The following is a 24,469-nucleotide window of genomic DNA, read 5'->3' on the forward strand; positions in this document are numbered from 1 at the left end:
AGCTATCCAGTGTCAGTGTTTCTTCACGCTATGTTGACACTGCAAAACCTAAAATACTAATGTAGAATTTTTATTCTGTTTTACTTTAACATGCTGAGGGAAGTCCTTGAATAAGCACACACAATCTTATCCTGATAGTATCAGCTATCAACTAAAGAAAGTTTCCTCACATAATTCATTTGACCTTCTTTCCCTTGAAACTTTGCCTTACGGATTGAGTCTAAGACTAGTTAGGCCAGGCAGTGTTATAGTATAAGCCAATGTAGCTCCTTTACACTGTTGAAATTTCTGTCAGTTCAGGATATGACCTTTGGAATTTTGCAATGAAGTTTGACGTGTGTTGTTTACTTTTTTCCCTTTATTTCCCTTATTTCCTTTCCCCTATATTGGGAGTTTTCTTTCTTGGATGAAAAATTTTTATCCTTTTCCATACTACTTTGTGAACTATTATTCATAATGAGCTCTTAATAAATCGGTAGCCAGAGTAAATGAATATCTGTGTGGAGACATTTAAGCAAGGGAAATGGCATCAGCTGTATTTCTTTGATTAGTTTTGTGCTGGATGGTGTGTGGAAGGATTGTGAACTGTATTTTGGATCCATCCAATTACTGCATAATCATTCTTTCTTATGTTTGACTCAGATTATACTGTAAAGATTGAAATGCTCACTGGGATGCCATTTAAAGTTTCCTGTCAGATGCTCTCTTTTGTTGCTTGTCATTTTTTATTTGTAAAATTATATGGATCATGAAAAATCCAAGGGTAACTTTATAGCTAAATTTATGGCCCTATATTTTCATGACAGAAGGAAACCAGCTTTGTGTGGAATAGTTGGGTGATTTTAATAAATGAATGTCTTAAATAATTCACAGAAATTCTTTTTGCCTTTTGAGAAGAAAAATGCCTTGTGCTTAACTTAGAGATGTCTTGGACTGTAGGTACTCAGCATATTTCTCTTATGTCAGTATAGCTTCTTTCTTTATGGAAATAGCATGGGTATGACAGTTGCAGAGATAGTAAACCTTTTTTCAGTGCATTTGGAGTGAACAGTTATGTCTAACAGGGAATGATCAATCTGTCCATTTACGGTTTTGCAGATAATGTAGTTATATAGTTTGCTGAGTATCTCAGATTGGTCTTTGGGGAATGAAGATCACAGCTTGTAAAAAGCAGAGAATTATAGAAAAGTCTGGGTTGGATGAGACCCCTGGAAGTAATCTGGTCCAGACTGGGCCTTAGATTGGGCTATCCTGGGCCATCTGAAGCTCCGTATTGAATATTTCCAGTGGTGGAGGTTTCACCACTTCTCTGGGTGACCTATTCCATGTTTAAGACTTTTCTTCCTATATCCAGATGGAATTTCCCTGAATTACCTTGTGCTTGTTGCTGCTTGTGTTGTTACTGTGCACCCCTGTAAACAGAGTAACTCGATCTCCTCTATAACCACCTTTTGGGTGTTGGAAGGCTTGAGTCTGCTTTTCTCTAGGCTGAACAAACCCAGTTCCTTCAACTATTCTTTGGCCTAGGTTCTCCAACACTCTGCTTATCTCGGTAGCCCTCCATTAGACCATCTCCAATTTGTCAACGTCTCTCTTGAGCTAGGGGAACCAAAGCTGGATGCAGTGTTCCAGCCATGGCCCAAGAAGTGCAATAATCCTGTTAATCCTCTAGCTGTACTCTTGTTGGTGCAATCATGGACACATTTTGCCTCCACTGAAGGTTCACACTGCTTACGTTCTGCTGCTTGCAACTATGCCATCCCACATTCAGGACTTCCAAGTTTCTCTTCCTTAAATGTTATGCAATTTCTTGTTGGCTGTCTTTCAGAGTCATTAAATCACCACTCTTTGAGATCAGCAGTTTAGCCACTTTTTCTACCCACCTTGTAGTCTCTCTTTCCTGTCCGTATCTTACCAATTTGTCAACAAATATGTTTTGAGAGACTGTATCAAACACATTGCTAAGATCTTGACAACCACAGCTCTTCGTCCACTGAGCAGATAGTTTCATCACAGAGGGAAGTCAGGTTGGTCAGACGTGATCATTACCCTTGGTAAATCCATATTGGCTTTTACCAGTCACCTTCTTAACCTTCATGTACCTGGAAATAGCTTCCACAAGGGCTTCGCTCCATGGTTTCCTTAGGAACTGAAGTGAGCCTGCCTGGCCTGTAGCTTACAGGCTCATCTTTTTTGTCTTTTTTGTGCTTAAGTGATAGAAATAAATATAAAATAATTTAAGTATTACCGGTACCTAGGCAAACTTTCATACTTAATGTGTTGGTGTAATGTACTGCGTTATGTCTTCTACCTGCAACTACCAATTATCATTGTCCAGCATTGCTTTCAAAGAGAACTTCAAAATTGAATGGTTGGCTGCTGTTAAACTAATCTGCCAGAAATCCAGTTATCTTACCTTATTAGTCACATAAACAAGGGTTTGGATTGTGTCCATTTTTCCAGCAGATGTATAAACCTCATGATTTGTGGGGGAGGAATTTAAATGTTTTGCAGAACTTCTATGCTGTGATGCCTTGTGTTATAAACAGACAGCTTTCCCCATGGTGGTTTTAATTTCAGTATGAATTGGTTTGCCTGGTAAAACCAGTAACAGACAGAATAGGGTTTTTTGTTCTTCCAGTATATATAGACCAGAAGATAAAAACATTAAAAAAATAAAAATAATAATTAAAAAAAACCCAGAAGATAAAGTCCACTGGTTTTTACAGAAGTAAATTAAAGACTGCTGAATTAAAAGTTGGAGTTGCCCATTTTTGTCCTCTCCCTCTTAAGGTGCTTTGAAGCCTATATAAGGCTTCAAAGTAGCCTGTACCTCAAAGCATGAATCTGATACTAAAGTCTGTGTGGGACTGAAGCTTCCCTATAGAAGAAATTGCCAGTTTTCCTAGCAAGCCCTCCAGATCAAAGGGAATATGTCAGAGCCACAGGAGCGATGAAAGAGAATTGGTTTGATTGTTCAAGGCCTGGTCAGGAGAGCATGATGGATCCCATGGTGACAGCAGGAGAGAAAGTTCATCATGAAACAGTCATTCAGCTGAAATGTGGAATCTGGAGCATAAAAAGCCCTGGCCTCCTGCTTTTGCTGCCTGTTCCTCTCAGCTGTCACTTGCTCTGGCTTCATTTCCTATGAGCACCCTGCTTGCCTGCCCAAAACTTTAACTTGCCTTTTCTGGACCTGTGTCATTGCTGATGTAATGTCCTGCTTGTTTTGAGTTGAACCCATTCACGAAGAGGTGCCAGTGCAGGAACTGGTACAAAACAGACCACGGAGGAAGCAGGAGGAGGCAGCGGCAGGTGTTGGGCAGATTCTCCCCATCTCACAGCACTGCATCATCATACGATTTCTTTTAAGTAATCCGGTACAAACTAACGAGTAGAAGTAACTTACTTTAAGAGCCAAAAAAACCTATTGACAAAATAAGGTAAGGGATTGAGTCAGAAGCACTACCCCAGCCTGTCTTCCCCAACGTAATTACATTTCTCATCAAGTAGGAAGGAAGGAAGGACCCTTACACTTCAAAGTAAAATCTGAGAGGTGTACCCCCCACTCTGCAGTAGAGAGCAAGAAGAAATTAGAAGTCCCATATGTCTAGTTTTCAGGCTGAACAGCATTACAAAGGAGAATCATCAGTGTCTGGTGGTGTTGGCACCAGCGGTATAAACATACAAGCTCCAGCATGTGTCCTTACCCTGTTAGAGCAAGGAGTTGTGTAAAAGTAATGATCTGAGGAAAGAGCCCCAAAAATACAACAACACATCTGTCCTGTTTTCTGCAAATTGGAATGACAATTAGCATAACAGAACCATAGCCGAAATGATAGAAGCAATGATATGGAAATGCATAAGGAGTGAATGCATAATGCAGAATCATATGGAAATGCATAATAAATGCATACATAATGCAAAATCATACAGAAATGCATAATAAATGCATACATAATGCATATGATTACTAAAGTAAAACCATGAGTGCAGCTAAAGTACTTCTAGCTAGCGTTCTGTTGTGAAGAGAATTAAATGAGTAAAGACCAGAATAAATGAAGAGGAGACCCTTTTAATTAATTTCTAGCATTTAACAATAAGTCTCAGTATCATCAAGATGGTTATACTAGCATTTTTATTTGCAGTGTAATTTCTTGTTTGTTATCAATGAATTTCGGTTTGATACAATTCTCCTCAATAGGAATTACCTAGTTTATCGGAATCTCTCTCCATTTTCAGAACCTGTAATTCCTTATTAAGTCTTTTCACCACTTCCGAGCCCTCTGTTAACCTCCCTTTCCTGGTGCTATAGACTTGCAGCTAGAACACAGTTAATGACTTACCCAAGTTTCTGTGATGCTGCAGATTCTCCTCCGCAATCCCACTGAATATGCAAATTCAAATAAATCATCCGCCATAAAGGATTAATTTCAATAAATAACATTTTTAGTTATATACAGTTGAAATGTAAATGTATAAGTTTTTCTTGGTTTCTGGCCTTTTGAACAATAATGGTCTTCCTCCTTCATCCCAGCTGAAGAGCAAGGGAGAAAGGTAAGGCAGTAAGTCTAGGGCCCTCCAAAATCACCTAATATTAAATGGCTGCCAGATCTGTTTGCCAACCAGAAAGCTGTGAGAAAATAGGAAAGAGAACAGATGAAACTGTTGGGAATTGCCGCCAACTTTCATAGCAGCCTTTGAACAAAGTTTTACAGGACTTGGGTGCTATTTCTGCATTAGGACTAATTTCTAGTGGTGGTATGTGTCACTTGAATTTTATATGGCAAATTCATTATTAGCCCATATCAAAACAAATTTATAGCAGCTTGGAGGATCGAAAGTCCTCCTCATCTACAGCTAGATTAAATTGTCAGTCAGTGCTACAAATATAGCCCGACCACATTTTAGGTAAACCTAAAACGAAAAGTGATTAGTTGAGCTGACACTTGAAGACGCTAGATAGCTTACATTGAATTACTTGTCCAGATGGGAGATTGTAACAGACAGATGAAGTAGTGGATATGGTCTTTGCTTAAGTTCAAACACACATCCAAAAGAGAAGCTGAGATCTTGATGAACTGCAAGGAAAAGTTGATAATAATTTCCTGTAATCTTCCTAACATCACCCCTCAAGCTTTCACTGTTAACAGAAAGATACGAATCTCAGCTCATTGATGGTGCCAGATATATCCCCTAAGCCTCCAGAAAGAACCTCCAGCAAGTGTCACTGGCTGTAATGTAAACATTGAAAATTTGGCACTTCTTCACTTGAGACTAAATACCGTCACAATAATTGCAGGCCTACATTGTGCTGTTTTATGCTTTTGAAAAAGGAAAGGGAAAAATTGAGACTTTATCAATGGATGCCAGATGCAGAATCCCAGAGCCATTAGCTTGTGTGACTCCAGGGCCATGTTCTTACTCCCATCATGGAAGACAATAGCTCCATAAACCTCAACCTGTACTGATGAAACATTTTTCTGTGGCAAGGTGGCAGAAGGAATTTTAACTATGTCATATGTTTAGTCATCTGGCTTGCATGATCTGCATCATATTGATTTCTTGAGAAGTATCAAGAATGATTGAAGAGCAAAGATAATGTTCATAGTCCTTAAAAATCCCAGAAATGCCACAATCTAGCTCTGTTCAACCCAAGAGGACCATTAGGGAGATGGCCCAACAAAGCCCAGATTTACAGAAATTTAGGGAAAATTGATATCGGGAAGATACTCAAGATCCTGTATGACAAATGTAATTGTTCTTTTTCATATGAGTAATCTCTTGCTAAAAAATGTATCACCTAAAGGGCTCACGCTGGCAGCAAGTGTCATTTTTCACATTGTTATAGAAAGTCAATTTCTTTCTGGTCTCATTAGAGAACATGAATTTTGTGACTTCTCTGTTTCATCATTGTGTTGCTTCAGCGTTCTACTTGACACGTCCTTGTACTATGGGAACGTGTTTCAGCTCGTGTTTGCTTCTTAGAGGGGGTGGATTGCATTATTCTTCCTTTTCTCATTTTCCTGTCATTTTTTGAATAATGGATTCATTGTATTAAAAACCTTATTTCACTTCACTTTTCATTCATTTCTCCACTAGGAATGTAGTGAGGGAGTGGAACAGGTTACCCAGAGGGGCTGTGTAATCATCCATCTGTGGAGATGTTCAGTACTTGGCTAAGCAAGTCACAGTTGGCCTGATCTAGTATTGGCAATAATCCTCCATCACCTGGGAGGTTGGACAAAATGAACTTTGAGGTCTCTTCCAGCCAGTGTTTCTGCGGTTTTGTGGATCATTTGGGGTACAGAAGATCACCTTTGAAATCTTTTAATCTGAGGTTTTGGGTTTTCATCTTTAAAACAGTGATGCATAATAATAAAAATTGTTTTAAGATGGAATATCTGTTGTTTGGGTACTTGGTTGATTTTACTGCTGTATGCATGATACAATCTGTAGCTCAGGTTTCCTGACGGCTCTCAGTTTGACTGACTTGTGCACATAGTTGGACCGTATCCTGAATTTGCACTGAGCAGTAGGTGAGCAGGACTTTTTCCGCCATTATTTGTCATGGTACCTTGTAGTCACTGAGCTCAGAGCAGAGATTTTTTTTTTTTTTCTCTGCTTGTAAGAGAATTCTGGTGGGCTGCCACGTACTGTGTAAAAATAAATTTCCCCAATTCACATGAAGAGGACAAAAAGTCTAGGGTTGCATATGAAGGTAGGAAATTATGCAGTTAATGCTGAGAAGAACATGCAGACTTGGAAAGGGAAGCAAAAATGGTGTCCTGGATCTGACTGTGGATTTTGTCACTACCTGCTTTTGAGCCTGTTAAGATATTCAGAGTCTGAGTTGTCCTAACGAAGAAGAGTGTTTTGGCATTGTCACAATTTATCAAGCAAATCCATTATACCAGTGTGTATTTCTGCCTAAAAATGAGTTTTCTTAGCAAAGCAGGAACTTCTCTACAGTCCATGGCCATGTTTCATGCAGGTTCAACTTGGCCAGCATGTGTATCTTCACAACTGCTGTGGGCTTCAGCAGAAAAGGACTTTCCAGGAGAGCAGGCAGGTGTCTCCAGCTGTGGGGGTGGCCACGATGCTTCTCCTCGCCCTTACTTGCTGCAGGCTTTTCTCTTGTTCTGCCCTGGTTGACCTTGCCCCTCACATGCAGCAGTTATTTCAGGAGAAAGGGAGTCTGGCAGAACTAAGGACATGTCTGTTTGGTACTTGGTAGTGGTGTTACGATAACCTCTGTTGGCTGAGGTGGGACTGTGTGGGCAGAACCTGAAATGCAGCGTACGTTGGCGGAAAGAGATCGGTGGTGGACGTAGCTACTACACCTCCTCAAATCGATATAAATTAAAGTGGTGAAAAGCACTTTTGTATCATCGAGAGTTTCATCATGATGCAAATCCATTGGCAAGGAACATGTGATCTCACGTGCCTTGCTGAAATAAATTTGCCAGCAGAATTTCACAGCGTGGACTAAAAAAATCCAGTTTCTCCTCCTAGCTAAACCAATCTGAGCCCTGCTGCTGGCTGGGGGTAACAGCTTATCTTCCCCAGCTCCTGGGGCTGACTGTGTAGAAAATACCTGTCCCCAGTTGTCCCCCCTGCCCCCCGATCGTGCTGAGCGGTGGTGCTACGGCTGGGGCAGCGACACCAGTGGGGTGGCCACCATGGACCCTGCTTGTGGTTCAGCCTGCCTGGCACACTGCAGGCGAGACCACGGCCGAGCTCACCCCCTCTTGCCCTGGCATCTGGGATGCTCTGGGATGGTGGTCCCGTTGCCTGGGTGCCCGTTATCAGCCCTTGGCAGAGGCTGCTGGGCTGGCAGGGCTCTCTGCAGGTTTTTTTTTCTTCCTGCTACATATATTTTGATTTTTGCCTTTCAGCGTAGATATCAGCTAAATCTTTAGCACATGACCTCCACTGCAAAGCTCTTTGAGGTTGTCCTTGTTACCTCCTTGTGGTTGTTCCAGTGAAAGAAAAGTCTAATTTTGCTTACAGGCTTTTGGCAAATGCCTGTCTTCTCCAGTTACAGAGAGCCCCTCTGCTGATCAGGCAGCATTTGGCAGCTGTAACAGAGGAGCTAATACTGTTGTCGCTAAAGTAGATATTTTGATTAGTGGAAATAATTTATAAAAAACAAGAAATGCCCATATATTACTGGTATGACTTAAGAGGTGGGGAAGTTTAGCACGGGGAAAGAAAGCTTGTGGCTCGAACAGAGGTGCAAGAGTGGGTCTGTAGGCTGCTGCTGAGCCCAGAGGTTGTGGAATTGCGTCCTCGGTCTGGAAGTATATCGAGCTTCAGACAGTCCGTTCTTTTTTCAGTTGTACATTATATGCTGTTAATATTAACTGCAGATGCAAAGTACATCTCTTGACATTTACAAAATGTTAGTACGCTTTGTTCTTGTGCAGGTGGCCCTTTACTTCTCCTCCAAATAGTTAGGGACTGCTTGAGCAAGTGACAGTGAAAAAACATGAAGACAACTGTTCTGTCAATAAACTCTGACTAATGGGCTCCCATTCCCCTGCCACAGGCTCCCTTCTCACCCGGGCTCTTCTGCCAATGCCTCTTGACAGTAGGTTGTGTCGATGATGGTGTGGATGTCTTCTTAATGAAGAATTATCTCTTTGCTGGCAAAAAACTGGCTGGACGGAGAGGAAATGGCCTCAAGTTGCGCCAGGCGAGGTTTAGACTGGATATTAGGAGAAATTTCTTTACTGAGAGAGTGGTCAAGCATTGGAACAGGCTGCCCAGGTTGGTGGCGGAGTCACCATCACTGGAGGTGTTCAAAAAATGTGGCAGTTGGGGACATGGTTTAGTGGGCATGGCGGTTTTGGGTTGATGGTTGGACTTGATCTTAAAGGTCTTTTCCAACCTTAATGATTCTGTGATTCTCTGAATTAGGAATTAGATGAGTAGACCGATTCATTTACTATTGCCCAAATAAAAATATTAGTCTTAAGTTGACACAACTTTCTTCCCCTCTGCAGTGACTTATTAACAGGTTTGTTAATTGAGTTTTGCCCCACTGTGAGTTAGTATCTGTATGCTAGAAAGGGATGGTAGTGATGCTGGGGTGTGCATCTGGCTGAGTTATCCAGGCTTAGGTGTTACATATCTTCTCTCATAGAGCTTTCAACGTTTTTGTATTTTGTTTTTATTGCTGCTGCCATTATTGCAGGGGACTTTCTGTGCCTGGCTTTGTGTCTTCTTTTTCCCTGCCCTCATTCTTGTCGTTAATCTCCTTATTTAGTTTTTTCACAATGCAACTATTTACACTTCATTTAACAACATGACCAATGATTTCCTCAACAAAAAAGTCCTTGTAGGGCAGGAGATCATCATGGATAGTCTAATACCAGAGACTGCAAACTCTTAAAGTCAATCAAGCTTTAAAATAGCGGCTAAACATCTCACCAAGATACCCAACCAATCTGTGAACCATTGAGGCTACAGTAATAAAGTGAAATATTTGCCATCTGATTATTTATGCTTGCTTTGTTTAATTATAGTTTGAAAATGAGATCATCACGAAACTGGATCATGAAGTGGAAGGAGGCAGAGGAGATGAACAGTACAAAGTGTTATTTGACAAAATGTAAGTGTTGATCAGCAGTGAAATTTATGTCACAGTAAAGTCAGGAGAGAGAGCAATTAGACTACAATGAACTTTGTAGCCCCGAAATAATTAAAATCTGTTAATGATGCACGATATTTAAAATTGCACCTGAGTCAAGATTTTTTTCTGTGTGTGATTAACAAGGCGAATGTAATTGTTTTTTCAGTCTCTTGGAGCACTGCAGAAAACACAAGTACCTTGCTAAGAGTGGAGAAACTTTTGTGAAACTTGTTGTCCGCTTAATGGAGAGATTGTTGGACTACAGGACCATAATGCATGACGAGAACAAGGAGAACCGCATGAGCTGTACTGTCAACGTGCTGGTAAGCAAGAAGTCACCAGCCTGAAATGACTACTGTCTTCTTAATTTTACACCTTTAACGAAAGATTTGTGTAAAACAGAGTACATGTTGTGTTTATCATGAAAGTTTGAAATACTTTTTGGTTTTTTCCCTTTTTTAATGAAGGTGAATCTATGAAAACATGGATTATTACTTCTTCACTTCATTCTAAGGAAAGATTTAAGAAGAAATGTTTCAGGGCTTGATCTCTGAGGGCTGTTCATTGACATTTACAATTGATATATGAAGAACTTTATGCAGAAAAACACTTTGACATACGGAACGTTGGAGTAATATGCAGTTTACTACTGAAATTTTCATGCATTTGCAATCCCATTTGTAATCTGCTTACTGCTCAGCTTCCATACTCAAAATTTTTGAAGAAATTTGAGTGTTACTATTTCATTCACAGCAGAAAAAACTTGGATTGTTTTCCTCACTGATGTGAAATTTTCTCCTCTTAGTTCAAGAAATTGTGGAGTATCTGCTCCGTACTACAAACCTTTGTCCATTTAGCCTGGAGTTGGAAGCAGCAGAAGTTGTCCCCATAGCACGCGCATCATGCTCTTCGGTGGAAGCTTTAGAGTATGAGATTTTACTAGCACAAAATCAGCGCTTATGGAAAAAAGGCTAAATAAATTTGAGAGACCCCCAAATATAGTACTAGCTAGATTAGATTTTTCCAGTAGGACTTAATGTTAAACTGCTAGCCACTGAGGGTTCAGAGCTTTCGTCCCCGTATCATTATTGAAGCTTTTATGTTGCTTAAATATGTGGGGTACAGACAGTGTTTATCGTTTATGTGATACAGCTGAGAGATTTCATTCAGGCTGGTTTGGAAAGATCTGAGTAGAGTTTGTAGCTTTAGCACTTGCAAGTAATGCAAACGTCCTCAGCTTGTGCAGCGCAGCCTTTATGCCGTGCTATCGCATAAGCTGTAAATGAAAGGCTGCCCATTAGAATGGGAGAGAAGATAGAGACATCAAATCAGAAATTGGGATTTTATTTTTAGTTTGTTTTTCCTCGCTGTGCACATCAAAAAGGATCAGAATGTTTAGGAAATGGGAGAAGAGGAGGAACTTGGAGAGTTGTCACCGGCTGTTGATCTAGCAAGCGCTGTTAGGTTGCCCACAGGAAAGTCATAGCGTCCTCCTGAGCAGAATTTGAGTTAGAAAAATAAGCCAGTTTGCACCAAGTAAGATAGGAAGTAAAAAATCACATACACCATATGCTCTAAAACACGACAACAATTTATAAAACTGGGAAAATTTCCCTAGGACGGTGAATTTATTTCTCCTCCCTTCATCATAATAGTCTGAGTATCCTCCTAGTAATTCTCGCCATACCAACCACAGGGGGACTGATGGCACGCTTGGGAGTTGGTTTTGGTTTCTCTAAGCGTCTCTAACAGCATCTCCTGATGCTGATTTTTGTCACCTGAATTTTTCAGGTATTTGCAGATGATAAATTTTGTAGGTGATTTACTGCTGTCAAGTTAAATCACTGAGAGATACCCACACGCAACCCTGCCGCTGAAGTCTGCAGGAAAGCATTGCAGGGCAGAACTTTCCTTCATTTTCAGTGAGTGTGATTTAAAACATCAGCTCGATTTTAAAGTCCCATTTGCCCTCCAGGGCCAACTCAGTCTTTTCATCATTCTCCAGGCACCTGAGATTTATGCCTGTGCAAAAATCCAACGCAGGGCTGATACTCAGCACGATTCCCACCTGAGGTCTCAAAGAGTTCTTAACTGGGACTTTAATGACGCAGAGGCTTTGACAGGATTAAGTTTGTCTGTATTGACCATAGTTTAAGTCAGGGTTTTGATATGCATTTGAGCCAGCGCAGCACAAACGCGTGGGCCAGCGCAGCGTAAGGGGGATGTGGGGATTCGCACCCAAAGGTGGGGCAGGAGCAGGGACTGCTTTTGGCAGAGGTGGAGCTGCAGTCAATGCAATGTGTGTCAGCGTCAGCCTGCTGCCTAAGCCTCTTCCCATTGTGCTTGAGCTGATGTTGCTTCCTGAGCTGCATCAGAAGAGCAGAGCAGCTGGCAGCAGGATTAGGCTAAAACAGTTTATGTTATTGGTCCCCCCAACTCAGAACTCTCTTCTACTTTAAAAAAAAAAAAAAACAAAATACAAGTAAGAAAAAACAGCAGAATTTTTTCATGTGGTTCTGTTTGTCTTTTGGGTTGAACTCAAAACCAGTGAGCAGTTATGTCAACTAAAATGGTATATTCACTAAATAATCCATCATTTGCAACTCCGGTACCTAGATTCTGTTGGGGTCTCTCTGAAGGGAACAGTTTTCTATTGGTCTTGTGTGTATATTAGTACTGGGCTTGTTCATCTATTAGTGGCAACTCAGACTGGTATAATTTAGCATTGAAATATATTGCAATTCAGTGAAGGAGAAATTTCTTTGTGTTTTGTTTTCTTAGATATATTTTAACTTTTGAAGGCAGACTTTAAATTAGATTCAGAAATGCCTTTAATATCTTGCCCAATTTATCATATCTTGCATTTACAATATTTGTAGTGTTAACTAGTTTATCTCAAGACCGGAGGCATTCAGACACTTCTGAAGAGAGTGATGATAATGTGTGGTGTATGAGACCAGATAAATAACACTAATCTAACTTTTTATTTCCAAAGAAACTGTTAGAATTCAAGGGCAGATGATGTATTGCTCAACTAAGGTTTGGAGTTTCAAATCCATAGAACAACTTGCTTAAAAATTACGTTTTTGTGTATTACAAAATTTCAATGGAAAATGGTTAATGATGTGTGACTTGCAAATGCCAGAAGCAAATTTCTAGCAGTACTATTCTTGCAAATCCTTAACCTTTGCAATGAGACATAAGCCCTAATACGCTACATCATGAAACATCACAGCATTAGACTTCATAAGTTAAATAACTTGTGTTCTATCACTAGAGGCAAATTTCACTTTGCAGTTTTGGGGCTGGTGTTACGCAATTATGAATTTTTAATTTAGAGCATGTTCTGTATACATTTCAGACTGTGAAATCAAAGACTTTTTAACAAAATTATGTTGTTTTTCAGAATTTCTACAAGGAGATTGAGAGAGAAGAAATGTACATAAGGTTTGTAAACATGACCAGTGACAAACTCTGCTTGTCTTACAATAGTGTAATTAGAGAAAATTAAGTTCATATTAGTCACTTGGGGGCTGGAGGGAAAGAAGTCATAAAAAAACAGACTTTAGTGAACCTTAAGTATGTTCAAAAGCTTATCTTCACTGAGAACAGTGAGCATTACAGATTAATGAGATTTTTTTTTTTTGTCCCCCTTCTCCAACCCCTTGAGTTATATTATGATGAACACTGATATACTCAGGAGTGTTGTCATATGAAAAAAATATGTAACTTAAAAGAAAACTGAGCAAAGAAATAATTCTACTTCCTGATGAGGTACAAAATAATGTGACTTGAGGTAAAAAGGGCTATTAAATAATATCATGACTGATAGTTACTTTAAATGTAAAGGTTTTAGGAACTTTTCAAAATCTATTTTCACGCGACGTAAAAACATTAGTATGTTGTGCTTTTTGTAAACCTCAGGATTCCTAGTTCTTTGTACTTTGGCTTAAAATTGGCTAGACCGTTGTGCTAAAATGATGAAGCTTGTGCTTTTACTGCTATTTTAGTTATTTATTTTATCGAAATAGTATTCATTAATTCATTCTCAGATGCTTATTACCTTTTTGGAAGAATTTTCACTTCCGAACTCTCTTCCTGTTGTTTAAATGGGTTTAATTATTGCTTTATTAATTTGGAAAAGGAAAATAACATCTAGCAAAAGGCAGGATTGATAACTGTGGAAAAACAAGTAAAGTTATGAGTCGTAGGTTTGCCCTATTTGGCATCTCTATAAAGACAAATTGTTGCTCACTGTCAACCCCCCCCACAAATTATCTCCTTTTTCTGTTAACAAACTTACAGTGTGTCATAATGAATATCAAAGTTCTGTGTTTTCACTGGCTTTTTCAAGATACAATTTTAATACTTGGGGGAAAGGGGGTGTTAAATTGTCACTAAAAACCCCCCAACAAACAGATGAAGTGAATCCCCTTCCAGAGGTGTGATGATATTGAAGTTAAGGAAGAAGACATATATCTGTATCCATAGTTGAACGATTAAAGCAATATCTCTTGCACAGAATCTGTATTGGATTCATTATGCATCACAAGACATTGGTATGTATTGGAAAAGAAACCACCACAGAAATAAAAACAGTGCTAAAGGTGTCTGCACGCAGAAATACAAGCTTTAAATAATCTCACATGTATTTAGTTTTTTGAAGATAGACTTGAACTGTTGTATTCTTCAAAATAAATTATTTAGTAACGTTTAAGAACCAACCTTTTTTAAGAACTGTTGTTTTTATTACTTGCAGGTATTTGTACAAACTGTGTGACCTGCACAAAGAATGTGATAACTATACGGAAGCTGCCTACACGTTACTTCTGCATGCAAAGCTTCTCAAGGTAGACATCAAAATGCATTGCAAGTTTTGAAAATCGTGTTAGCGGTAACTGACAGTAGTACTGTTTGTCAATCTTAGAACATCTGCACTTTAAACTGATCAACAGCTGTGTGCTGCTTCTTATGTCAGGTTTGTCTTTTGCACATGTAATTCATCCCTGCAGGAAAGCAGCCCTCTGCCATTAGCGTATGTCAGAGCAGGCTTTACTCATCTTGATCTGAAATGAATGGAAGCGTGGTCAAGTCAAGACCACAAGTTACAAATTGCAAAGCTTGCAATTTATAGAATTGCAAGAATTTACATTTCCTTTAAATATCAGAAATATGTAACGCGTGAAAGCATCTAAACACAGATTTTAGTAAAGCAGGTCTCCACGGAATTGTTTTTGCAAAGGCAATACAAGGGAATGCTGGAGACTGTCCTCAAGTGCTCTTGGGTATGTGTAGATTCAGTTTTGATTTGCAAAAATTAGAGAGAGATTCAAATGGTCTTCTTTCCCAGTTCATACCTTGAAAAGGTACATGTTAATTTTAATGCCATGTTACACACTATAGATGTTGTAGCACATTTAAAGAGACATCACAATAGTGCTATTCTTCAAGGAATGTTTTGGTGTAACCTGCAATATATAAAAATAAAATGTTATCTATACAAAGTGCATGTAAAGAAAGCATTTGAGTTTTTAATACTTTTTAGTGTCAGTGAGAAATGTAATGAAGCCGTGTCTCATAACCGTTAATCTCACTGAAGACTTTCTGGATAGATGGTGTTGTCTCTAACATGCAGTGTGTTCACATGATTTTGTCACAAACGTGGCAACACGTGCCACCCGTGTTCCCAGCGTTACCATATAGAAGGATGCTGCACTTCACAGCAGACACTTGGGCCATGAAATCACATGTTTAATATAGCCTAAATTTAACAGCAGGGAGTTTTATGTCTCAATTTTAAAAAGCAGTCAATAGAAAAAGTAAAAATCTAAATTTGATAAGAATTAGTGTTTTCTGGAGCATTTGCTTTAGTCTTGTTCTTCCCTCACATCTCAGCACCCACAGCGAAATCTTCCTCCCTCCAGGGAGACCTGGATCTCTTTCTGCTCCCCCGAAGGACGGTAGCGCCCGCCGTTGTATGGGGCAGCGAGTCAGGGGCAGGATAATTGAGAACTGCATTTTCCCCCGATCTATTTCTCACGCCAGTGACGAGTGTACCGCAACCTGCTGTCGTACCGCAACCTGCTGTCGTACCGCAACCTGCTGTCGTACCGCAAGCCTTCGGTGTTATGACAAAAGCTGTGCTAATGGTACCTCATTTCGTAAAGGAAATTTATCTCATTCTGAGCAGCAAATTGTTCTTAGCAATCTTTGATTTAATCTAAGCAATCCCAAGAGAAATGTGAGTGTAAAATATCTCTTTTGAAAAGTTGAAAAATGGAAGGTGTTAAATGAAATACTTCTAACAGATGCACTGAGAATTATTCATACCTCGAAAACGAGTAAACTGCATCTGAGCTGTAATAGGACTAAATATAATGCAGAGTGTACATGTGCAATTTAAATTAAGACACTTTGAAATGTATTTACTGTATTTTGAAATAAATAGAGGGTTATTACACAAGAAACCATCAGTAAGATCCATCTGGAGTGCAAAAACACAGTAACAACAGCTTTATTCATTATTAAAAGCAGGGGCAATTGTCGGACACAGCCTGCTGGATGCGTTCACTTCGTTGGTAATGAAATGTTCTGTGCTGAGACGTGTGTCAGAGAGGTGGAGATGTGAGGAGATGGCTCTGACACCTCCAGTCACACGGACTGGTGCAGCTGGGTGCCTGTGGGTAGAAGTTTGAGTAACTCAAATACTGCTGAGTCTGTGGCTATAAAGATCTCTCTTATTCCCACGAGGGATGTAAAACAGGACCGCCAAATTGTGTAATACTTGCACATCACTCTTTACATGAATGAACCCTTCAGATGAAGCATTCATTCCCTTCCACAGGTGCTACATTTTCTGGAAAAATGATGGAATGAACTGTGCCATAAAATGTCATTCAAACTTTTTCCTGTTATGGCTTGAACTTGTTAGTCAATATGCTTTATGTGACCTTAAATTAGAGTTTAGCCAATTTCGTGTTTTCTTACAGAATGTATCAGATGAGTATCTTAATATACTCGTTTAATTTGCTGGAAGGAAGTACCCAATTTTCTTTTCTTATAATGCAAATCGATAGAAGATGGCAAATATAAGGGTAGTATTTACCACAAGTTTTCATCACATTTTAGTTATAAATATAACGATGTTATAGTTTGGAATTATTTTATTATAGAAGTGTATCAATCTGTGTAATACAATATCCTGTTACTACCAGTAGTTAGCAGTGGATGGAGGAGTTCAGTATTGCTAGAGAAGCAGCGATTACTGTGGTGTGTGTAACTTTAAGCAATTGAGTTTTTCCGTCAAGCCTTGAGGACGGGGTTTTCAATGATGCTCATCATTGGCATTTATTTCATCACACTGATTTTAATGGGACCACATTTAGGTCAAGACTGAGAGCTTTCGAGAGTTTCACCTTTAAATTTGCAAGAAGGCTGTCTCTGTGGAGAGTGAGCCACCATCTTTTTCTCCAGATTACTGTAGGCTGATGAAGTGCACTTAAGAAAAGAGACTTTAGTCGTATTTTTAAACCATTTAGTCAAAATTGAGATGTTCAAAACTAAGAGAAGATAGTGGCTCTTAGTATGCTATAAAAACCACCATTACATTGCAGACTCCATGAAGTTTGTGTTGCTCAGAAACACAGCTTTTGCAGTATGAAGTTGTCAAAGTTGTCTGCTTTAGCCAAACACAAACATTTTGGCCAAATTAAGTAGTTGGGTGAAATTTAATAAGATATAGAAGGTAAAACTGGATGATGTAAGAGTAATTCTGTGAATAAGCCTGTGGGTTGCTGATCTCTGCATGATCTTTTCTTCTTTTCCTGAAGTTACACAATTTTATTTCAGTGAGCAGTCCTCCTCCTTTAGTAACTTTGATTTTCAGAGAAGAAAGTGAACAGTTCTTTAATTAATTTATTTTTTTGAACTTTGTTTCTTAAGGCAACAAGTCCTATGGGAGCACCTGTCCGTCTCTTTTTCAATCTATGCGAAGTTTCATTTAATTTAATGAAGGTTTTTGATTTTATTTGATTTGACAGAGGTTAGTGAGTCTCTAAGGTATTAATTTCCTGCTAACCTCATGAGAATAGACAGCTATGGAAGGGTAGGCTATGGTCTTAGTATCCTGTCTAGGGAGAAGGCTTCAGTATTGTCTGATCCCCAGGTAGGTTGTAGGGAATATTAGTGGGAGGAGAGGAGAGAGATGAAGAAGAGGTAATGTGAATACTGGAGTCCAGAGGTGTGCATCTGTCCCTTACTGGACACCAGAATACGCAGGTGCAAGGGAGAAGGATGTAGGCAATTGCTTGGTCCTCTCAGGTCTAGGAGGAAATTCATTTAATATCTGTGCCCTGCTCCTCATCAGCAATCTTCCAGCATTTGCTGGAAGAGCAAGAGCTACTAATTGCAGACAGGCTATATAAAGTTAGCTGTGCTTTGTCATGCCTCCAAACGTTCTCTATGAATTTTAGCCATTTAATTTCTGTGCCTGCAGTCCTTTCCATTTGTATTGATGTATCTTGGCTTCGGGGCCTCTCTCGATGTAAACCTGCAAGCATTCATTATGCATCGGATGGGTTGTACCCATCAGCAGGCCAAGGTCAGTCTCATCAAACTCACCGAGGAGAGGAAACCACCTGAAGAATCTTCGTTCCAGCTGATAGATGTAATTAGCCTTCAGTTACAGCATTCAGATAAATGGTCCTTGTGCCCAAGGAATCGAAGCACACAACTGCAAAAAAAAAACCAAATCGTTGTTAGTGCATTAGCATTTACATAAAAAAATGTGTATTTTATTTATCCAGATTTTACTGACATATTTCATAACTTTTGACTTGCTTTCGCTTTTCCCCTCTTTCTTGTATGATTTAGTGGTCAGAAGAAGCATGTGCAGCACATCTTACCCAGCGGGATGGATACCAGGCTGCTACTCAAGGACAGTTGAAAGATCAACTATATCAAGAAATTATCCATTACTTTGACAAGGGCAAGGTAAAAAGGGAAGAAGAAAGTCCAAATACGTTTCATTGTTTTTTTTCTCTAACTTACTAAGTTGAATAGTAAACACAGTTTGTATCCAGTGACTTTCAGGGAGCTTTAAATTTGTTATAAGTTATTTGGAGAGCTTTTGGAGAGCTGGTCCACCAGCTAGCACTTAATGATAGTAGAAAAAAAGTAAAAAGAAATTAATGGTACATTTATAACTGCTGTGTTAAGGGTAAATATGTGTGCATATGATGGCACAGAGAAAATAAAAAAGTGATACATGTGATTTGGGGGACTGACTTTTTCTGGCAATTTCAATAACTAACGCAGTCCTTCAGCTACCCTTGTTTTTCCCCGTGTACACAAAATAGTTCCCTCAGAGAATGGATGTCTGTGGCTCATATCATAAAGAGGCAGAAATATTCTCAGATGAGAATGTTTCATTGCAATTGCATCTTTTATTGTAAGATGAGTTTACATTCAGCATTGCGTGGTGGGAAGAGGACAGTGCTGGTGTTACCTGTCAGCCAAGAGGACAGGGTTTAACTTGGTAGACAGGGAGATGTAGGGATGTGTCAGTGTTTGGATATTTCATGCACAAAATGTTTAAATACAAAAATAGAAATCTCTTTGTCAGAATATTTCAGAAACGTAAACTTGGGTTTTTAAAAGCAATCTCTGTTGCATAAATGTCGTTTTCTGGTAGAACTAGAATACTGTCCAACCAGATCATGTTTTCCAAGTAAGTTTTTAGCAGAATCAGATTAGTATTTTGACAGAAACTTTGCTTAAAAGCTCAAATTATGTACTTCATCTTAATACAATATTTCGAAGTTGTTAATAAATGATGCTAAAAAATTTTAATTCTAAACTGTGATAGAGCTGGGCTGCACAAACAGGCTGCATGGGGCCGGGGCTTGTGTAGGTGCCGTGGTGCTTATGCAGTGGATAGCATTGGTATCCACAGCATGCTTCTGCTGCCCAAAAGGCTTTTCCTAACCCTTTAACAGCAGGTAGGGAGAACCTCATTACAATTAGGGTCATAGCTGTTTTAAAAGAATATTTTAATCACAGAATCATTAAGGTTGGAAAAGACCTTTAAGATCATCAAGTCCAACCATCAACCCAACACCACCATGCCCACTAAACCATGTCCCCAAGTGCCACGTCCACACGTTTTTTGAACACTTCCAGTGGTGGTGACTGCTCTACCTCCCTGGGCAGCCTGTTCCAATGCTTGATCACTCTCTCCATAAAGACATTTTTCCTAATATTCATCTAAACCTCCCCTGGCACAACTTGAGGCCATTTCCTCTCATCCTATCGCTGGTTACTTGGGAGAAGAGACCAACACCCACCTCACCACAAGCCCCTTTCAGGCAGCTGTAGAGAGCGATGAGGGCTCCCCTCAGCCTCCTCTTCTCCAGACTGAACACCCCCAGTTCCCTCAGCCGCTCCTCATCAGACTTGTGCTCCAGACCCCTCCCCAGCTCCGTTTCCGTTCTCTGGACACGCTCCAGCACCTCAGTGTCCTTCTTGGAGTGAGGGGAATGAGGGAACTTCTTGTAGTGAGGGAATATAATATTGCATTCCCCTCCAGAAGGGAAAAGGCAGAAGTCGCATGTTTTTATTTTGGTTTTTTATGTCTTTATGGCTTCACAGTTAGTCTTTTATGGTGCTAGTATACAGGCGGTGGGAATTGTTCTTCTGAGCACTAGGCCAATGCATTTTCACTGTAAATTAAAAGTTGCAGAGTCCTTTACACCTCCGTTGAAAACAGCCTGTCTTAAAGCTGTACCCACTGGTTTCTGCTGCAGTGCTAATGGGCTGTTTATATAAACTGCAAGCAAAATACCCGCGGCTCGCTTTTCAGCCTGCGCCACGTTACACAGCACGGCACCCACGCTTGAGCGACCGTTGTTAGACTGAATAACCATTCTTAATTTTTTCAGATTTTACAAGTAGAAATGAGAGGAGGCTCTGTCTGCTTTCAATAGAAATAGCACTGAAAATGCTGTGTTTTCCCTTTCCTTCATAGTTAGATTAAACAACTGAATCTTCATTATTCTAAAAGTTTTTGGTGAACAATGATATCGAAGGGTCCACTGTGATTACTTATTCCTGCTCCTTTGCATAACTCAAATCATAGGACTCCTGTGTGATTTTTTCGTGTGTGTGAGGAGATGATTCATTTTCAAAGCACTCTTTCCTAGGTACAGATACTTTTTCTCTCACTTTCTGATCACTATCACACATAAGTGATAAATTTTTGTGTTGTTCAATGAAAAGGAGATATACATCAGGAATATGAGTGTCTTACATGAATTTTCAAATGTCAGGAAGCTCAAAGTTGAGGTTTCCACAGTAGAATTAAGTTAATCCTTTCATTTGGGATGTTCTTACATTAGGTTAAATCAACTGCTTACATTTACCTATCAAGTTTGCAAATGTACTCCAGCAGCTACTTTAACTATGCCATTCCATGATCAGTAACAGATCTGAAATAGTATTTGCTATTTATATTGGCAATTATATATTATTAATTTATATTATTATTATGTTATATTTATTTATAATAGCGTTTTTAGAAGACTGTACCGATACACTAACCAATTTGTCTTTTTTTTACCATAATTGCCCAGCGGTGTCTCTGCCTGGCAATTGGCTCGGGGTTGATCCCACTACTTTTGCTTTCTCTTCCCATAAAGTTAACAAGAGATGGCAGAAGAAGGTCACTTTACCCTGGACAGCTGTAGAGCTGCTTCCAGGCTTTTACAGTAGAGTTGTTGTGAGACTGTGCCTCTTCCACTCCCACCTGCCTGATGGAAAGCCGTGGACTTGAGAGGGGAGGTAGACATGGTTAGAAACATAATGGAGAAGAAACAGAGGAGAGGGATTTCCTTAAAGGTGACACTTGGTTTTACAACGCCGTTGCTTTTTTTTAACAGATGGTGTAGTTCAGCCTCTCAAAAATCATGATCCCTTTCTCTTAGCAGAGTAATTTCCCAAGAGGAATGCACGGTGCACTTTTCAAGTGAGGACGAACTGTGAGGTTTATTCCCTAAATATTAGTATTCATGGTGAGATGAATTTAGAGGAAGGTATAATCCTCCATACACAGACGGGAGTGGCGTGGACCTCTCACTTCTAGACCAGAATTGCTGAGAAATTGGTGATTTGATAATAGGGAGTGTGTGCTTGCACTGAAAGCAGGAGTGTGGGCGTCTCATTTTGGCTGAGAGCAAAATAGGAGCCTTCACTGTGAATGCCCCTGTTAGTTGTAGTTTGAGGTTCATTTAAGATTCCTCATTTTGACTTATGATTTTTAATATCTTATTCTTAGGAAGCTTGCTTTTTTATTTATATATGCCTTTTGGTCCTTAAACCAATCTTTTGTAAAGGTGAAGTACACCTTTCACCTTTAGTAAATCAGCATTTTCAGATAGAACTTCTGCATTTTGCTGTTCTTCTACTTTATGGATTTGATTCCTTATTAGTAACGCTTTTCATTACTCTTCTAAGCTCCTTGTTTCCAAAATGAAATGTCGTTACTTCCAGGTTTCCCTAGTATACATATAGTTTTCTCTCCTAGATTATTATTCTTCACTGTGTTGCGCTTTCCAGTCTCATCTCCATCTCTCTCGGCTTTTTCCCTTAAAAGCCTTATCCACACGCTTATCATGGCAGCGTAACCTGTCCTTTGAACTGCTCTGAAGTGTTTGCTCTTTCCGTGTTTTGCTGAAGCTTTGTAATTTTCAACAAAGCCCTTAATCCAGGGACTTTACTGAAAATTGATAGGTTAGAGTGTCTCAGGACAGAAGGAAAAATAGTGGTAATAAAGTGACGAGAGAAAGGGGTGAAATTTTGCCCGTGTGGAGCAGTTGATTAGTCAATTAATGAACTACTGAAGCCAAGAAATACTCAGTGTCCTTGATAAAGATAACGTATCATTTTTAAATAGGCTCGTGTGGTCTCTGGAGCCACAAAGGAAGCTGCATCATTCTTATTCCTGCACGGTAAAATGTACGAACAGCAACGTGTTTCAAGTTTGCCAGTGGATGCCGCAGTCTATAAATCAGTACATGGTTTCCACTGCTCCTTCATAAATTGAAAGCGTTGGTCCCAGGCAGAAAAAAAATAAATAAATACGCACTGCTCATTTATTTCCACTCTTTCCTCTTTCACCATCCCCCCCCAAAAAAAAAAACTTTGACTTTTTTACTGGACAGAAAACACAAAATACTTGAAACTACCCAGTAAATGCCATGCTTTGGCTTAAAATGTCTTTTTTCCAGCTCATGGGATGGCATCAAATGGCTTTTTCTTCCACTTCACAGGATAGTGGTGAAATTCACCTGTCTGCCAAAAATCAGTGCGAGGCTCATGGCCGGCTCGTACCCGCGTCAGATCATAAGCCCATCCCGAGGGCTGTGAAGGACAGACAGCCTTCAGAGAGGAAAGTTGTGGTGTTTGGCCACATTCCAAATGAATATAGCAATTTGTTTTAAAGGGTTTCCAACCATGGCTATATCTTGCACATCTTGAATGCAATACTAGCAATGGAGAAATACTGTGTTTTAACATTTTATTTAAAGTATTAAGCTTACATGATGCTTAATTAACACTATCTGAAATTTAAACAGCGTGGAATGTCCCTCGCACGTCAGAATATTGCATGATAATATTCTTATCCTAGACTGTTTCTTTTTTTCTGACCGTTAACTCGGCGAGAGCTAAGAAATATCCTGGGATCCTCCTTTGCTGCTATTAAAGAACCCCAAAAACTAAATTGGATGCTGCAGTTCTTTCTGGGCAACAAGCAATCCAGCTTCAAAAATAAATTAAGTTGCTAGGTTTTCCCTAAAAACATCTCCTTCTGCATCCTGAAAGTCTTTCCCGTAGCAGTTTGCAGCTTGTGTCTACACAACTAAATTTAGGCTGTACACATTTTTCTTACACCTTCAGTATAAAAGAAGCATTTTCCTTCCCCTTTCGCCAACCTCTCTCTCTGGTACACTCTCCAGATAAATTGTTTCTCGCATTAATGAGTTGTACATCATACGAATCCTGTGTAGTAGCTCCCCGTACGGCTCATTCCTCCAGAAGACCTGCCATGTCCTGGGCAAACCTGGGAAACCTTCCAAGGCAGGAAATCTGTGAGGCAGCAGATTGGGAGTTACTGACCTTCAAGAATACAGATTTCATTTATCAGGGTGCTTTGCCACAGCCATGCTGTCCTCACCTGAATAAAATTGCTCCGTAGTAAACAGAGAATTTTCAGAGGGTTGTGCAGAGGATTTTAAACACACGGTTCCTGCTTCTGTTACAGCCTTGGAAAAATTACTGGCTTTGGTTTTGGTTTTGGGGATGTTGGAGGTGGTGTGGTCTAGCTGCGCAAATGGCCGAGGGACAGGCCAGGTGGTTAATGGACTGGTGGACCTCTGGAGTTCAGGGCACTTGACATTTTACAAATTGAGTCATAGAATCATAAAATCTTTGGACTGGAAGGGACCTTTCAAGGCCACCTAGTCCAACCCCCTGCCATGAGCAGGGACATCCCGAACTCGAGCAGGTTGCTCAGAGCCTCGTCCAGCCTGACCTGGGATGTTTCCAGGGATGGGGCATCTGCCACCTCTCTGGGCAACCTGGGCCAGGGTTTCACCACCCTCACTGTCAAAAATTTCTTCCTTATATATAGTCTGAATCTGCCCTCTTTTAGTTTAAAACCATCACCCCTTGTCCTACCATTACAGGCCCTGCTAAACAGTCTGTCCCCACCTTTCTCCTCAGCCCCTCTCAGCCCTGGCAGCTGCAGGAAGGTCTCCCCGGAGCTTCTCTGCTCCAGGC

At 39.9% G+C, this 24,469-nt stretch overlaps 1 protein-coding gene across 10 annotated transcripts in view; it reads left to right on the top strand.

Annotated features, from left to right (window-relative positions):
• Nucleotides 1-24,469, top strand: part of DOCK1 (dedicator of cytokinesis 1) — a gene marked incomplete at its 3' end in the record, with an annotated part of 322,821 nt that overhangs the window by 245,582 nt on the left and 52,770 nt on the right. For 8 of the 10 annotated variants that reach the window (XM_082001997.1, XM_082002001.1, XM_082001999.1 and 5 more), the window contains 5 exons: nt 9,531-9,616; nt 9,804-9,960; nt 13,044-13,084; nt 14,397-14,487; nt 18,509-18,628. In XM_082001997.1, the coding sequence (XP_081858123.1) occupies nt 9,531-9,616; nt 9,804-9,960; nt 13,044-13,084; nt 14,397-14,487; nt 18,509-18,628 (495 nt within the window). The remainder of the gene's footprint in view (nt 1-9,530; nt 9,617-9,803; nt 9,961-13,043; nt 13,085-14,396; nt 14,488-18,508; nt 18,629-24,469) is intronic. The other 2 variants (XM_082002000.1, XM_082002004.1) reach the window with 1 other exon arrangement.

Source organism: Phaethon aethereus, assembly GCF_964289735.1.
Source record: "Phaethon aethereus genome assembly, chromosome: 7".
NCBI lineage: Eukaryota > Metazoa > Chordata > Aves > Phaethontiformes > Phaethontidae > Phaethon > Phaethon aethereus.